This window comes from Anoplolepis gracilipes, chromosome 2 (genome assembly GCF_047496725.1).
Source record: "Anoplolepis gracilipes chromosome 2, ASM4749672v1, whole genome shotgun sequence".
Lineage (NCBI taxonomy): Eukaryota > Metazoa > Arthropoda > Insecta > Hymenoptera > Formicidae > Anoplolepis > Anoplolepis gracilipes.
The window spans coordinates 15,189,689-15,207,745 of record NC_132971.1 but is presented as its reverse complement, the minus strand read 5'-3'; the positions used below and the strand labels follow the sequence as shown (position 1 = coordinate 15,207,745).

The following is an 18,057-nucleotide window of genomic DNA, read 5'->3' as shown; positions in this document are numbered from 1 at the left end:
GTATTTTTAAATTTTATGAAGATATTATAAAAAAAAGATATGTTTAAATTTATTTTTCATTTATAACTTGATTGTTTTATTAATATGCTAAATATATAATTTTATTAAATTTTATAATTGTTTTCATAATCAGAAAAATTTTTATTTGTGAAAATAAAATTATTTTTTGTGGAATAAAATAAATGTTACAAAAATGTTTCACACTATCTTTCACATATTTTCTTTAATTTTTATGATAATTATAAAAATTGTTATAATATAAATTACAATTATTTAATTACAGTTATTAATTACTCATTAAAACAAAATAATATGATAAATTTAATTAGTTACTTAATAATAAATTAATAAATCATTAAAATAAAATGACTCAGATCTAAATCGTCAAGGTCTCTTCGTCATTTTTATTTAATCTTAATAATTACACGAATAACTTATATATTATAAAGCTTTGTCTAAATAAGGCTAATATTTCGACTATATACACATATATCTTCAAATCCAATTGTATCTAAATAAATAATTGCTATATACATATAGTAAAAATTTGAGAATAAGTATAAAACAAGATTCATATTATATGGTTCTTTACTTATTTTATAAGGTTCTACATATAAAAACTCGAATATTTCAACATGATGTCCTCTTCACTCGGCAATCGGACATTCGATCATACGTAACAAATGTTCAGAAAGTAAAGTTGTAAGATTTGATTTTCATAGGTTGTCTTAAAATTAAAGCAATGCCTATTAAAAATATACAGATTTCTTTAGTAATGAACAGAATAAGTTAATGTCATGAAATAAATAAATCTGTTATTTGCTTTCTAATTTTATATCTCTTTATTTCTTTTTGCTGAAAATGAATTTAACTTTTACCTTAATTAATAGTTTTGTTTATTTATACATTTAATCGTTCATATATCTTGGAAAGAATATTTTATTTAAACAAAAGATTAGTTTATATTATATAAATATAAAAAATGCATAATATATATTTTGTAAAATTAGTTACATGTGAAAAAAGTCTGTAATATTTTTCTACTGTGTTATTCTTTTCTTTTTATAGATTTAATATAAATTATTCGAATTAAATAAAGAAGAGAGACAAATTTAAATATGTCTCTTTTTTGCAACATCTTCATAAAAGTTAAAAGTATTCTAAAATTAATTTATATAATTATTATAAAATTAAAAAAAAATGTCCAATTGGATAAAAGAACACTATCATTTTTTTGGAGCAGCCTTTTCTTTATCGAGTTCCACATGTTTATGTTTTATTTCATGCTCTACATATTTATAATTTATGTCACGTTAATAGCCGCTATTTCACCGAAGTGGATAACTTACATATAATGCACGCTCTCGTTTGGGCGATTCTGTAGAAGCCGGCGCCGAACTAACGGCAAATTATTTCGTGCGCTTCGCTTGCGTGGGTTCGTATAATTTAGGCGAGCAGACGACGCGAATTTATTAAAGTCGAATTTCTCTAAATACCGAAGAAAATTTTCTTTCTAATAGAAAGCGCTTTTAAATTTAAGTGTTTTTCTTACACGCGTGTCTAGCCTTAATAAATAATAATACGTTCAAATTTATTCATTGGTCTTAATGGATCTAAAGGCTCTCTGTTTTCTTTATTTGTATTATTTAATCTTACTTCAAAGAAAACTCCTAAAAAATGCAGAAATTTTATAAGTAGATAAATATATTTTACAGAAATTTTATAAATAGATAAATTTATTAATATTGATTTTTTATTAATCATTATTAATTGATTATATTTTTTCATTTAAGAGAGACAGAGAATAGAATAACAGAACTGTCACCTTTGGATGTACAAGATAAAGAAGAATTTTGGAAAAATTAACGAAAATTTTCTGATTTTTTTACAGCTCGATATTATCGACAGCAATAAAATCATGCCTGTAGATCAACTTATACGTGTTTTCTCGCTACTTTCTCTCTTATGGGAAAAAAGATCAACGTATTTCGTCTGAGATTAAGAAGTGTCATCCGACGGGAATAAAGTTCAATAGGTATTCATAGGAGGATATTCAATACAGTGCAGGTACTTTGACTGTAAGCCAAGCCAGCTGCTGACTTAGTTTCTTTTTATATCGTGCAGTTTAGCTACGGCATTATTGCGCTATTACTGTCGGGTGTCGCATTGTTTGGGCAGTTTAAAGGGGAGAAGAAGAGGTAGCTATATATACGGTAAATGAGGCCGTTGTCCACCGGTCCGCCATACGGTAACTCGGTTTGTTCGTTGGATGAAAATCCAGATAACTTTGTGTATACGCGTGTTTGCAGTATAACATCTTGGTTGGCTGCCAGGTATGTACTCTTTGTACCTTAATTCGACTCGAATTAATTGTAGCGCTGTACGCGGCTTCCCGTCGTAAACATTTACCGCCGAGCAACGCTGAGTAAGGTATTAATTACTCCCGCCTTCACGTATATTCGTAATGTGATTCGGATTACAATACGTAAAAGGGAAAAACAAACACATTTTTAAACGCACAATGTATTACAATAAGCTGAGATGGATTGAGATTAAGACTATTCAAATTTTATAATATTATTTAACTCTTGGAAATAGAAATTTAATAACTCTATTTTATCAGATATTTTAATTTTAATATATTTTTACATTTATTCTATAAAATCTTATATATTCATATCTATATAATCTTATTGTATGATCATATGATTTTAAGGTTGACATAACATAATCTTCCTATATAAAAATATATATAAAAACAGGATATATGTATATAGGATGTTTCAGAAATAGATGGCCAAACTTTAAAAACATATTCTACTCATAGTAAGTATGAAAAAAAGTGATGTGAATGAGTCCAAAACCGTTCATTTCTAATACGATATGACAATACGATTTCGAAGTACTTCCACAGTAGCAACAGGATTATCATAAACGAGTCTTAAGATCTCCTTATGAATAAACATCCAAAGGACTTAAATCGGGAAAATGTGTAAATCATGCCGTTAGTAAATAGAAGGGCAATCTATGAGACATCAACGATGCGAGACTTGTTACTATTTTCTAGATAAAAAAATATTTGTAATTTAAAAAGGAAGTATTTTCGATCTCATATTTATATGACTTTTTTTATTCTTACGGCGAATAGAATATGGTCTTAAAGTTTCACTTATTTCTAAAGCATCTTGTATGTATAGAATTAGATGATCAAATTTATATATGTCACAGATTACAAAACATCTAAAGCACTTGATATGTTATCTGGCTAAGTAAATAATAGACATTAAATAATTATTTTTGATTATTTATCCATTTAAAATAAAAAATACAAGAGTTCTATTTTGATGTTCTATTTGAAGAAATTTCTCTTATTTACGCAGAGATATCAAACATAAATTAATATTATATTATATTGTTGGATACATTAAATTGTAATTAGACATATCTTAAATTTTTTTGATAAAGTAGTAGTAGTAATTTATTTTGATCCTCCAAGGTTATAAAAATGATACAAAAAAAACAAAAGCAAAAAAAATATACAACCATCAACTTTTTTGATAAAGTAATTTAATGATAAAATAATTCGCACTTTTGCGTGCCCCTATGGGGCGATCACCATGCATGCATTTAGGCATTAAATTGCCGTATGTAATGTATAATTACAGGCACTGTTTTTCTTGAATACGACAATAATCTCAATACATAGAAAAATTCTATTTTTTAGAGAAAATAGTTTTTTGTTCTATTATTTTTCTATTTTCTATATTAAACACATTTATAAGATTTCCATTATTTATATAACCATTAGATTGTATATATAAAGACTAAAAATAAATTTTCTATCTTTGAATGTTATTAAATAATTATTATTAATGTTATTAAATTCAAAATAATTCAAAAAAGGAATTATAACATCAAAATAATTCTTATACATATACATAAGATTTCCATTCACAATTTATAAACACATATAACATGTAATCGATTATTTTTCTCATACTATTCAAAAAATATATAGATAATATTTTGTACTAATAACATAATAATATTAAACTATAAGATCTGCATAAGATTTAGTAAGATTGAAAGAGATAAGAAAAGAAGAAATGAAATGGCGTTGCAAATTAAAACAGAAGATATTATTACAGTTAAAACTACCAAAGAGATGTTGAAGTTAAACAAAAGAAACTAAAAAAAATTAAAATACGAAGTCATATGACTTAAGAGTGTAATTATGGATCTAGATAATAGGTCGACGTCCACACAGTTTTCTCGATTAACCAATCTATTTGTTTTAGTCTTGATTCTCCCTCTCTTCGCCACTTCTCCTATATCTCCAGGGTCATTGATTTTCTTCCAAAGTTTCTTTATTAGGTCATTTTTTTTATCTTAAACTAATCCACGCAATTCGTATGGTATATTTTATCTGTATTTTTTGTTTGAAACAATTTGTTTAAACATTATATCTTGAAAAGGTCTCCAATCACATGAATAAACAAGATTATATACTTACTTAATCTAGTGATTTGTCATCAGTGTTTGAGAAACATGTTTAACAAACACGACGATCATTCTTGTCAAAAAGTGTAATGATTATTTTTTGGCAAAGAGATGTGAAGCCAATAATAGAGTTCTTGTAATTCTTATCAGAAATGATGGGAAAGAATTAAAATTTCAACGACTCAAAATAACACATACCTAACTGCAAATACACATGTGTAAAATGAAAATTGTTTAAGTAGGGAATTAAAGAAGTAATGTAATGTGATTTTATAATAAGTTAAAAGGTTCAGAAATCTTAATTTATTTAATCTAATATAATCATAGAATTAATAACCTCTTTGTTAAATTGTTTATCCAATTTTTTGACAAAGTAGATAAAAATCTTAGCACTGAGCTCTTTTATCCAAGTTGCGAGTATTTCCTTCCAAAACACCAGCCAAGAAAAATATTATTTAATTCGTGTTATTACAACTTGAGTATGATTTCATAACAAATCTTAAGGGAAATATCGATCACTTTGATTCATGATTCAAAGGTATTTTAAGCACTGACAAAACAATGATAATGAAAAATTACTGTAATGTTATTAAATCTAGTATATTTATTTATGTAATCTATATTATATAAAAATTAATAAAATTATATTTAATGTTTATGAGAATTATATAAATTGGATTCTTTCATAAATTATTGGTATCATCGCTTTTGCAAAATAATTGCAAATGCACTTTGAGGTAGAAGTAATTCTAAATGACCCTAGTCATAAAAATAAAGTTGATTACAAAAAGAAATTATAGAGAAAATGTATTAACAAAAATTGTGTATTATTCTGCGTAAGAATATTGCTAATTTCCGTGTTCCTTTTTTATCAATATTTATTATTTTAAATATATTTATATCAATTTAATAAGGAAAAAATTTAAACAAGTTATTTATTTAAATAGCTTTGTGTGTTATAATTAAATTTATCAAAAGGCTATAGCCGAATAAGCATACAAAAGTGCCCCCCCGACGAGTTTTCAAATAATACTTGGCCTGTCATTTTTTCATTGTAAAAAAAATTTCCTCAAAATTTTAGCTCCTTAACTTTATTATTTCCTGAGTTATCAAGAAAAATATCATTTTCAGTTTTTATTTTTCTTTTCTGTAAATATTTAAGATAATCCCATAATCCATTTTTTTGTGAAATGCTTATCAACCAAAGACACAAAAAAATTTTTTTTTGATGTCTTTTGTTGATAAATGTTCAGAAAAAAAACCAAAATGAGATTATCTCAAATATTACAGAATAGACATAACAGGCCAAATGTTAATTGAAAACTCGTCGGGGGCATTTTTAATACGCTTATGCGGCTATAGCCTTTTGTAAAATACTCATTTTGGTTTAATTCTTCAGAATTTAATATCTCTATTTTAAAAAATTTAAGCAACGGAAGTATTTTTTGAATGAACAAATTTATTTCTTCTCTCTCTCTCTCTCTCTCTCTCTCTCTCTTTCTGTATTTAATATTTATTTAATAATTGTATATTTATTTAATATTTAATGCTCATATAAATTACAAACTGAGAGTTATCACGTTTGGAGAATACTTCTTTCGTTTTTTTTAGAAAGAATAAATTAAAGACAATTATTGTATCATATCGCCAAAGTGCGTAATCGGAATCGCGGCGATTCTTGTGCCGTCTTGTCAAGCTCGCAAGGCCGCAAGGATGCACGAGAGAGCGTCTCATGACGCCGATCGCGTGTCATGCGAATAGTTCATTTTCCATTATCGGGATTATCGGGCCAAGTTGTGCGCTACGCGCGCACGCATCGCTTCCTATAGATCTATTCCAATCGCGTTGTGGTATGCGTGTTCCGCGAGATACACGTGCATCGCGCGCCGAGCTTTTCACGTGCGTCGCGCGCCAGAGTCTCTTACATCCATGGCCGCACACGTGCTGGCTGCACGTGCCTCGGTGCGCGATCACGTGCAAAGTAAAAGCTGGGGCTCAATTATCCATTACTTACTCTGTTAAACTGCCGCTGTGATCGCGAGCGGGATTGCGAGCGCAGTCCCGGTGCCTTCAGTGGCATCTTCGAGAGTCTTTCGCGCGCGCACAACGAAGAGGCCCAGGAGAGAGGCCTTGGGTCTAATCAGTTATTAGGATAATTATACGACGTCCAATTGATCGCTGATGCGCGTGACTAGCATCTCGCGGTGGTACCAATTCGATATCGACATTGTTATATATCAGTTTCCCATGTGATTCCTGTAGACTTTAGATGTGCGCGTGCTCTGACTTTATATTTTTATGCGACAAATTTTTCCGTGATTATTTATTAAAAAAAAAAAAAAAAAAAAATAATACATTCGTGTGCCCTGTTTGCTTCATTAATATTCGTGCTTATGCTTGTCATTACTCATAATAGAAAAAAAAATTATATTATTATAAAATGCTATTTTATTTTTTAATATTTTAATACTTAAAAATTAATATTTATGTATACAGATACATTATTATTGAATTAACAATAAAATAAAATAATAATAAAATTATATATAATTTTCGATATATTTTTACTTTAGAAGATTTTTACTTTTAGGAGATATCACTAAGCGAACAATGTTGTTTCACTTTACTGTAACTTAGAAAAAAAACCATCATTTTTATGCCAAATATTTATATAGCGATCACTTTGTTGAAATATACGAAAGCGATCTGATAATAAAAGTACATTGATTATATACGTGTGTGTATGTGTGTGTGTGTGTGTGTATGTGTGATTTGTACGAGCAACCTGAAACTCATAAGCATGTATTGTTACATATGGAGGAGAGAATTAGTAGCTGTGCAAACGTTGTCTGCATTCATTGATCGGAGTTTAGTAAGCAAATGAAATGGCCCCGGTATGATTGAAAATGATTCCAAGTTCGATAAATTTCTGCAAGCAGAAGGCGCGAATAATATTGTAAAATTCATTGTTAAATCAGTGAATGAATTATGACTAGAATGTTTTAAACCGAAAAGAAGAATGTGTACAACAAATTCAAAGATGGCCGAACGACGCATCTTCGAATTCATTCTTGTCACACCTTGACCAGTGAATGGAAGACAATAACACTTGCGCGGTTACTAATCCTCTCTCCTATGTAACAATATATGCCCATGATTTCGAGATTATTCATACAGATCGCATACGTAATCAATGCTTGTATCTTTATTATCGGACCGCCCTCGTAAAATCGATACATTTGTTAAAATTTTGAATATAAAATTTTATAGAAAATAGATAAGAATGCCTAGATGTTATTTTTTCAAAGTTTTTTTTGTAGTGAAAATCTTTTGATAAAATCTAGATAATAGTGTCTCTATCTCTTATCAGCTGCAAAAGATATGATACAGTTTATTTGGGCGTTTGATCTGATTTCAATATTTGCATTGTTTATAGATGCTAAAGGATGGATTAATTATTGACATTGCATATAACCGGAATACTGTCTGACCTCTAGATTAAATCAATGGTAATCGACTTTTAACTGACCCTCGGGTTATTGATACACGATATGAAAGAACACGTGTAACTCATTTTTAAGCGTTAATATACTTTTATTTATGAAATTTGACATAATATCGGGAACAAAATTTTACAACATGCCGCATCGATCTGACCTTTTTGTTATTTTAAGCGTAATTATCAAAAACTACGCTTATCATCTTTAAATAATGATAAATATTAAACCTGATTAAATTCTAAAAAGATTTTGTTGCCTTTACGCACATATAACTATCGTATCATAGTTAAATTATATATAATCTAGTTAGCTGAAATAAATATGCAATTACATTATGTTACTGTATGCCCTATTAATTATTATATACTTTAAATTTCAATTATTTCTTTATCGTGATGTTTCAAGATTTCAAAATCGATTTAAAGTTGACGAGTATCGGGAATACTCACTTACTGTTTTTCTCTCTCTCTCTCTCTCATTTTTTCATACTCGTAAACATTGCGAAAAAATTTACCATTTTCGTTATTCGGCCTTCTTTCGGTTCACGATAACGTGAAAATAATATCATTAATCGAGCAGCCGGAGAAATATATGCGATCACAATCTGTTTAAATTTCCCCCTCCTCCACTAACGCGTAGTCTGCGTAAAAACTGCGCAATTATACTGAATCGTATTTAAAAGGCGCACAGAAGCGTTGCAGCGTCCACGAGACCATTTCGAGTAACTTCACCCGACTTGAGGCGGGAATCTCGATTCCTGTGGACACCCCCGGCGACAACATCGATTCCTCGACGTGAGACTTCGTGGCCGTGACGTAGTCGTGGCAAGAGGAGCGGCGAGAACTTTGTGGTAGGGACTGAAACTAGTTGTTTTGATCTCTTTCGACAGACACATATCGCGAGTTCTCCTGCCATAGTAATACGGTCGACGTCAATCCGGACGCTCTACGTGCTCCTGATCGTCTCCTTTGGCTCCCGTCTCCATCCGCTGCTTGCATGTCATATTCGCGTCCTCTGACATCCATCCACTGAGCGACTTCCTTCTGCTTTTCCTTCGATATATACGCATATTCATTGCGCGTGGCATCGTTATCCATCGATTATAACGATATTCTGCCATTGAAAATTGATCGCATCTAAACAAATCTTACTCGTTCCTTCTCAGAGCGAGAGATTCAAAAGACACACCGATCCACGAGCCACAGCTGATATCGTTTAAAGCATAACTCTACTTTGCGAAAACCGTCATTATTTTACAAAAATTTGCGGGAGACTTTGGAAAAGCAAAAGAGAGAAATAGAACCAGCTCTGCTAGAAATTAATCGCGGAGTTAGATGAGGAACGTCTCTTCCTCGAAGAATAATTCGAAGATTCATAAGGTAAGTCCTTGGTTCTTGTCAGATTTGTCATTATTTTTTCAAAGTGCTGTGCAAAAGAACCATCGTTTTTCATGATATTTCCAGAAAATCTATTGTATTCTCTTTTTTCCTAATAATGCATGTTTTTGAAATTAAAACGATATTAATAAATAAACAAATAAATAAATTATCGCGCTAGAAAATGGATGCTCTAACGGATGGATTCAATAATTTTTTTAACATTTATATTGAATACAAAAATTGCAATATTCTCGCCAAAATAGACAATATTTGTCTACCCCTAGATATGATAGAGACCGAGAGATTCAAGATAATATCTAAAATTCTTGCCTGTAAGTTCGGTATTCAACGTTTAGGGGTACTAATTAATTATTGGAACGTAATATTTGGATGCAGTTTACACGGGTATATTTTAATAAGCATGGGCATTTATAAATAGTATATCACAGTATATGATAACCCAGTTGGTTTCCTCTTAAAATACTAGTAAATCTCGTTCAGTTATCGTTAATAGTACAGTATATGCCAGTATCATTAGTCATCCTAAATTTTCCTATCGCTACTTATTTATATATTTTTATCATTTTGTGATATATTTTTTTCAAAGTGAAAGTTCCATATATTTTAAATCTCATATATTCTAATTAAGAGATTATTTTTTGAATGTCGAAACTAATTACAAAAGACTATGCTCGTATAAAATTTTGTTTTAAAGATTAAGCTTTTTTAAAGATACAACGAAATTTTTATAAATATCAAATAACTAATTGATAAATAAGTGAGTCTTTGTGATTATACATATTTTCAACACAACATAATATTCATATAGAAATTTTCTTAATTTTGCTTTTTTCTCTACGTAAAAAGAACTATGTATGTATATAAACATAATTAATTTTTTAAGGTTTTTTATCTACATATTTTCTCGTGATAAATATATAATTGATTTTTATGAAGTAAAAATTTTTACAGAGGTTATCATTTATATTGCTCAACAGAAAATTAAACGTAGAGCAAATATGAAATTAAGACATAATATTATGACATAATCCACAGGTTTGATAAGTTTATTACTTATAAACTCGTCATATTTTACTGGTTATAATCATTACGATAGTAATGGTCCGGGTATTCATTATGATTGCAACATTGTTAATTACCCGCAGTTCCAGTTTCGTTACTGTTGGCGTGATACGGGGTGACAAGTACATATATAAGTCGACGTAGCGTGATCCGTCAGGAAAGCGCGAAAGCTCTATATAACATGGCGTTTCTACGGCGAGATCTCTAAGCGAACACGTAGCCAAATGCGTGCTCGTGCACGTATCTGTATAACGTGTGGAGTGACGAATTGCCGTCAGATGTTAGCACGATTAAATGCTGACAATTCCTCGGCGTGGCATACACGCAGAAGCGACGTTTCGACTAAATCACAGCGATGATGAGATCATTATTCAAATTAAAGGAAGAATCGGAGCGAGACATCGTGTTCGTGGTCGCTCTACTTCATTCATTTGGGTTAAGACCCAATCGAGTAGTTTACTTAACGCGGGGTTGACGCAGGGGGGTGTTGATTTTACGGATGCACATTTGCGTCGCGTCGGCGAAATAACGTAATGACGGACGTGATGCTGTTGTAATTTTTTTAGAGTTCTAACGCCGGCGAGTCATACCGATAAAGTTTTCCTTCCTCCTTCGTCGACGATTCGCGTGTAAACACGAGGTTGTTGTTCGGATAATATCCTTGAAGGATATCGTGAAATAAAACGGACATTGCTCACGTCTATACGACGGTCGTCGTCGTCGCCGCTGAGTCTTGCTGACTTTCTGCGACGCCTCCGTCGCCGACTTTACATCGTCGTTGCGGGGTTGCTTCCTCGAAAAATACCGTAATTCGAGAACAATGGGACGAGAACGTATAATTAACGCCAATCGTGTTTTTTACGTTAGTCGGCGTATACTATCGAGACCGTGATCACTATATCATTAAATATAAATAGTCCCAAAGGAATAAGAAAGAAGGTTTAACACAGAGTCCGTTATTCACAGAAAAAAAGTAAGGGTCAAATCAAAATTTGTATACTCATATGAACGCATTGATTGTTCCATATGTACGCAACAATTTATAATCTTCTTAGAAGAATTTAAAAATCTTAAAATTCAACAATATTATAGTTTTATTTCAAGACTATAATTGTCATTTCAAGAATACAATAATTATTTTGACTCTAAGCAAATTATAATCTTTGATTTGAACATGTATTATTTTCTATCCAACATTTTTTCCTTTCTATATTCAACAAAATTATTCTTAAATAACAAAAATATATTTTACTTGGTTTAACTATATAAAATGTCTTCATTCAAGTAAATTTTCTTTATTTAACACAATGTAATCTCATTTCGAGATTTTCATTTTGAAACTAAAGGTATCGTCAAAATAAGAATATTTTTTCTTTCTGTGTAGAATTTATGAGATTGGCCTGATAGATTATCGTAGAAAAAATTTTTCCATGACGATGGCAGTCGTCATGTAAATGTAGGAAGCAAGGTTGTAAGAACAGTTGACTAGTTAATATTATATAATATTATAGAATGATTGTGCTCTATTTGTTTATTAGCGCGATGGAACAATACCGTTATTGATCATTACCCTTTTCTCCCTCTAGATGTCATTTATTTTCGCTATTTTTATTCCGGTGTCTCTTCTGATACGAGTCATTATATCTATTGACATTATAGCATGCATATATATGCATAGAGTTAACAAGCAGAACGAACATTCAAATTTATAATATAGTTTCGACACAGATTGTAATTTTGATAATCGGTGAATTATTGGAAAATTTAAGATTATTAGCATATATTTCTATAATATGATTGTATTTGACATGTATTTTTCTTGCATTTTTTATTTATTCTTAATATTTTAGACTCTACTGTTAGCTTCTTAAAAGTATAAATAATCGTATAAAATATAAATTTTTAAATTTTTATCCTATGATTTACATGAGTAAACGGCATTATTTACTTAAAGATAAATTTAATAACGTTCTAAAACGTATCGAAATGTACATCCTTTTAAATGCGTTTAAAGAAATCTTTAGCACTTACAATAATATCCGTCCATAAAATTACAATTTTTGTTGAACACAATCTCGTTGTCTTCCAGTGTATAGTTTGCAATAATAGTTTTCGATTGTATAATATAAAAAAATAATAAGAAGTAATAAAAGAGAACCCACACAGCATGTAAATGAAAAATTGGAGAGAAAGGATGTCTCTTTTTCCGTGTAAAACTTTGGCGTTTTTTAATCGCTAGACGATGGATTACTTTGTTTTCCGTACATTTCCTTGAAATCGATTCTTGTTGGGCAGTACTTTGGTGCTACGAGATAATGGACATTTTATCATTGTTAACAGTTCTATTTCTATTCCAACACTTTGCTGTTATTACATTGTTCGAGTCAGCATCGTTCAGCATACTTTCATTTTAATCGCGGGGACGCGATGCGTCGACGTGCAGCAGTTTAATTGCCGGAATTAATAATTCATTGCAAAATGCAATAAGTGTATTTATTATACTCGATGAGTTACGTGACATACAATCGCGTCCTGGACGAATATTCGAGATGAATTTTACATGGATGCTCTTCAACATCTCTTTTGTAATGAACAGCGATTACAAATTATATAGATAACAACAGCTACGCATTAACTGGAAATATGTGCATATTGCAGATTATTTATTAGGGTCAACTGGAGAGTGATACGATAGGATTTTATCCATTAATATTAAATCCGTTGTTACAAGCAATTTATATATTGCGAAATTCCATAAAACTCCATTTGTAATAAATCATGGTAAAATATTTTATACAATTTTTCAGTATTGCAACGTGTATTTACGCAGCTGAGGATTTTTGACCTAACCATGAAGAGCATTTCGTTGGAATCGTTTTTATTTCTCTTTACTTTGAAGTTATTTGTTAATAATGCGTATCCAATCATCGATGACAACGAAGAGATTGTCAAAGATAATATAATGAAAAAAAGCGCAAATATTCCGATAAATGATGCAGATGCATCAGTTACACTTTATACATGTGTATATATACCACCGACTCTGGAAGCATGTAAATTCACTAGGTAAGAGAAATATCTGACAAATCTTTAAAGAAATAACACCAATCAACATCTTCAAAGAAATAACCTTATTACATTCTTCTAAGTTAAGTTTCAGAATTAATTTTCAAAAATACATTAATTGCTAAATGTATGAAAAAATTTTCTATATCATAAATTATAAATATAGTTTGACTTTTCGCTAATAAGCAAAAATTTTAGAATCTTATATTGCTATCGAGGGTTAGTTATTAATATTCAAAATTAATAATGAATCATATAAATAAATAAAAAAATTGATAATATTAAAAAATAATAATTTCAAATAAACATTTCCCTCATATTCCGTTTGCTATGAGAAAACTTTAATTTTTAACAGAATTTATAATTGAAAGAAATTTTCGCTCGTTTTTTTTTAATAACATATCTATATCCAATGTAAAATTTTAATTTCAGTTATGATAAAACCAAAGATCTTCAGAATCTGAAACATACATTGTTAGACGGAAAGAGGCGTGAGCTATCGAGGAATAATAAAATATTCTATGCACATTCACCGCGTCTTTCAACGGATAAGAGTATAAATACTATAATATATGAAATACAAAGATGCGTACCGTCAAGGTAAGATTAAGAATATAGCGGAATAAATAAATCAGTCTTTGTAAATAATTATGTTTTTTATGATAACGCGAGAGAGAAGCAGTAATAACACAATATAAATTATATTATATTAAATAAATTTTTGCTTATCTATTTTGCAGACTGCCGTTTATTTTGCCTCAGTGCACCGATGAAGATTTTGCCAACAAGAAAAGCGAGATTCAACAGCTTTATCCCTTTGTGATAGATGACTTTTCAAAAGGATATGAATTTCCAATGTTTAATTTTTCTACTCAAACTCGAATAGTATCAAAGTCCGTATGATTTATGACATATATTTTTGAGTGAGTCAATCGACTTGCTGCCATTAGTTCTATCTGGTGATATTAAACAAAAAGGACATTTATTATGTTTCGTAAAGTTCTTATCTTTAAACAGGAGAGACAAGTCTATTAATATAAATGCGTCAGAAAAAAACGCATGAAATATAAACTCGCATTCTAGTATACTTATAATACAAATTAAAAAACGCATATGTTTTACAGAGATTGTAAAAGTTAATAGAAAGAATAATTGGTCATTCAATCTAATAGAAGACTGCATAGTAAGTTGGAAATGACAATAAAAACTGCTTTAGTAATAAGTAATAATCAATTACTTTTGGCAATAGATTGTAAGAAGTAATAAATAAATAATATCATATAGCAATAATGTGATTGGTATGTTGACGTCGCCTTTTAATCGTTATCTATGTATAACTTCAATTAATACTGCTAATAAAAATAAAGAGCATTACATGGTATTTTATTACTGATAAATTATAATTATTCTTATAATTAAAATAAAATTGTGGCTCTTGACAATCAATATATTAAAAATTTTTTTTAAATATGAAAAATATATCTCTACATAATTATTGTTTGCTTCTTTATACATATATTGGATTAATAAAATATGAAAAAGGAACATATAAAATAATATATATATATATATATATATACACACACACACACATATATATATATATATATATATATATATATATATATGTATATATCCAAATAAAACTACTCATTGTGTCCTAAGAACGTTTTTTTTCCAATTTCCTTAAATAACATTACTGAAAATGATGGTTAGAAAAGAATGAGTTTGCGTACTACATATTTCAAAGTAATATCAGAACATGATGAAGCATCAAAAAGCCTGTGTGTGACGAGAAAGATTGGAAAAGGAAAATCGACCAAAGTATGATCTGTGGGGAGCGTCACGAAGATCCGGCGGGAACATACATCGAATAGTTCTGAAAAATATAAGGCCATTTACGTTCACAAGTCGATGAAGGCGAGAATGACCAACGATGCGCAATAAACGAAACGTGGGCTACCTTATGGTGCACCTTTGATTTTTACGAGCGCGAGTGTCGTCATTATAAATGACATACGCGTGCTAAGAAAATCGCTGTTACATAAAACATCGTGGCAGAAATTTTGAACAAAATATGCAGCTAGGTAAAAGATTATTATTATTTTTTTTCAATATTAATTTTGATTTGTAATTAAAATAGATTAATCAGATTAATAATCATATAGTAACTATAATATTAACAGAAATACTGTAAGAATAAGATTTTTTGTATAAAAATAAAAAAGATTCAATTTCAAATATTTTAAATATATATTCTCTCATTTACATTTAAATGTCTTTATTGTGAAAGTGATACATTGTAATCAGTATGTTAAATTAAAGAAAAAGATTCTTCGCAATCAATATATTATTTTAAAATACTTACATATATCTATACGTGTTAAGATAATTTTACTGTTTTATCGTTTACATATGTGTAACTTTAACAATAAAAGTCAGATTTCTTTAAATATACGCCAGACATTTTTATTGGTAATAAATAGCTGAAAGATGTTGATAGCTAGATGAATCATTCGAACTTATGAACTTAAACTTTAGAAGAATTTCAGCGCTATGTTGCTACGTTTACGATTAAAGTATTTTCTTTCCGTTTAACTTTTCATCTGAAAAAGATACATAATATAAACAGATTTAACTATTAAATTGCAAAAACGGTCGAATTAAAACTGAACTTGACCTTTTGCTATCTAATGCACATTTATCATTCGTTTGGTTACAACTAACTTTACAAAGTAATAGAAATATAATATATCGTAAAGTAATAAAATATAATATGTCAAATAAAAACAATTACTTTAATAAGAGAAGTATTACCATTACAAAAATATTATTAATATAATAATTAAATTATTAATATAATTTTATTAATAATTAATATACTATAAAAAATATTAATTATACAGGTTATAAGGATTAAAAATTTATGTTTTAGTGATCTTCCCAGTGGAATAATAAAGTCTGATATACATATATTCACATTTGTGTGTTCAATTATAGTTTTCAGTTTTTTCCTTCTTCCTTTTAAATATGTATAATTTTGATTTATTGAAAACTACGGTCTTTTGTTCTATGAATATACGTTCATGTTTTTTCAGATATTTTTGTTTGAAGTGGTGTCACGTTATTCTCAGATTTAGTGGCATCAATTTTTGAATCATTTTTCAACGCGAGCGCTGTTGTATTGATTTTTCGATCGACAATGAATTTGATCAATTGTTCAATTTTTAATTTTGTTTAGTTTCGTATGAAGTTCGAAAAGATATCAGAAGCAAACTTTTAGCAATTATTTCGGCATTTTCGTCTAGCGAATCGAACAGAAAATCAATAATATCGTACTTGTTTACTTGATCACAAGAATTTTCCAGCTCTGAATTTGTAGAATGCTTTAGATATCTCTTTTCCGATTGCGCGAATTCTCCGTCTTCCGTCCCCTCAGATCGATAGGATTGTTCCTTTGAAGATTTATCAGATTAGATTAGATCTCTCTGACAACAAGAGATCTATAAAGAGCTTTCGATGAATATTTTTTACATTGAAATTAATGGTATGGCAACAAATTGCATATTAAGAACGGGCGTTGCTTGCTTGAGACAAATTATGTTTGACAACGAGCGAATGCAATTTCCGAAGACAGAATCTTGCAAGAAATCCATAGATTTATAGAGTGCAATTGTCGGTTGTTGTGTCCCGTGCGATTCATTACGAATTAACTCTTCTGTTACAAGCTTAACGATCTCTGATGTATTCGCTTGATAGCTCGTGCGCTGGAACAGCCCAATGTCGGACAAACATCCTTGCACCAAAGTGGCGGTCACCGGCGAATCCAAGACTCCTATCGTCGTAATGTGTATCGTCAATTTAGCGTTTAAATGTTCAAGAATCGACTCGATTAAGTGCCTGTCTCGTCTGGTAAATCGCCGTTGTTATTCGTCATCCAACTCCGGTGCAGAGATCCGTCAATTCGTCATTGATTATCAAATCCGAAAGTTCGAGCTGCAATAAATGTGTCGATAATGTTGCTAACAATTCTCTCCAGCTCATTTTCTTTCGTTTCGCCTATCTCAAATTTACTTGGTTTCATTTGAGCGGACTCGCCAATCTCGCTACGCTTTGCCTTTGGATGTTTGTATTTTGTTTTAAATTTTTTCTCAGTGTGACATAACTTTTTGATCATTATACAATATATAGATCGGTTGATGCCATCGCGGAATTATGCATGTTTCTTCTCAAGCAGCTTTCTCGTCCGAGTCAAAATTTACACCGAATACATATACTCGAGGCCATTGGCAGATGTAACATCGTCAAAAGACAATTCGTCATTGTCAATTTGTCGCAGTTATGTAAGCTTGATCGAAACACTGCTTCTCTAATCTCATGATCACGAAATGCACAATGTACGAAGCTGAAAGATAAACTGAGCTTCTATTAGAACGCATAAATATTTTTACAGCTTGGAAAAGATTACGAAGAAGTAAATGAGGTCCTCAATTTTCGAGAATGGGACAGTTCGTTTTCTTAATGGTCTG

The 18,057-nt window shown here is 30.0% G+C and overlaps 2 protein-coding genes across 2 annotated transcripts in view; one reads left to right on the top strand and one right to left on the bottom strand.

Moving 5' to 3' along the window:
• Window positions 1-18,057, bottom strand: part of Phyhd1 (Phytanoyl-CoA dioxygenase domain containing 1) — a 141,033-nt gene that overhangs the window by 8,074 nt on the left and 114,902 nt on the right. The window lies entirely within an intron of this gene.
• LOC140662868 (uncharacterized) lies at window positions 8,672-14,882 on the top strand. Its single transcript, XM_072886547.1, has 5 exons — window positions 8,672-8,850; window positions 9,166-9,379; window positions 13,270-13,528; window positions 13,961-14,128; window positions 14,269-14,882. The coding sequence occupies exons 3-5, from the start codon at window positions 13,314-13,316 to the stop codon at window positions 14,429-14,431; spliced, it is 546 nt and encodes a 181-aa protein (XP_072742648.1). The 5' UTR covers window positions 8,672-8,850; window positions 9,166-9,379; window positions 13,270-13,313; the 3' UTR covers window positions 14,432-14,882.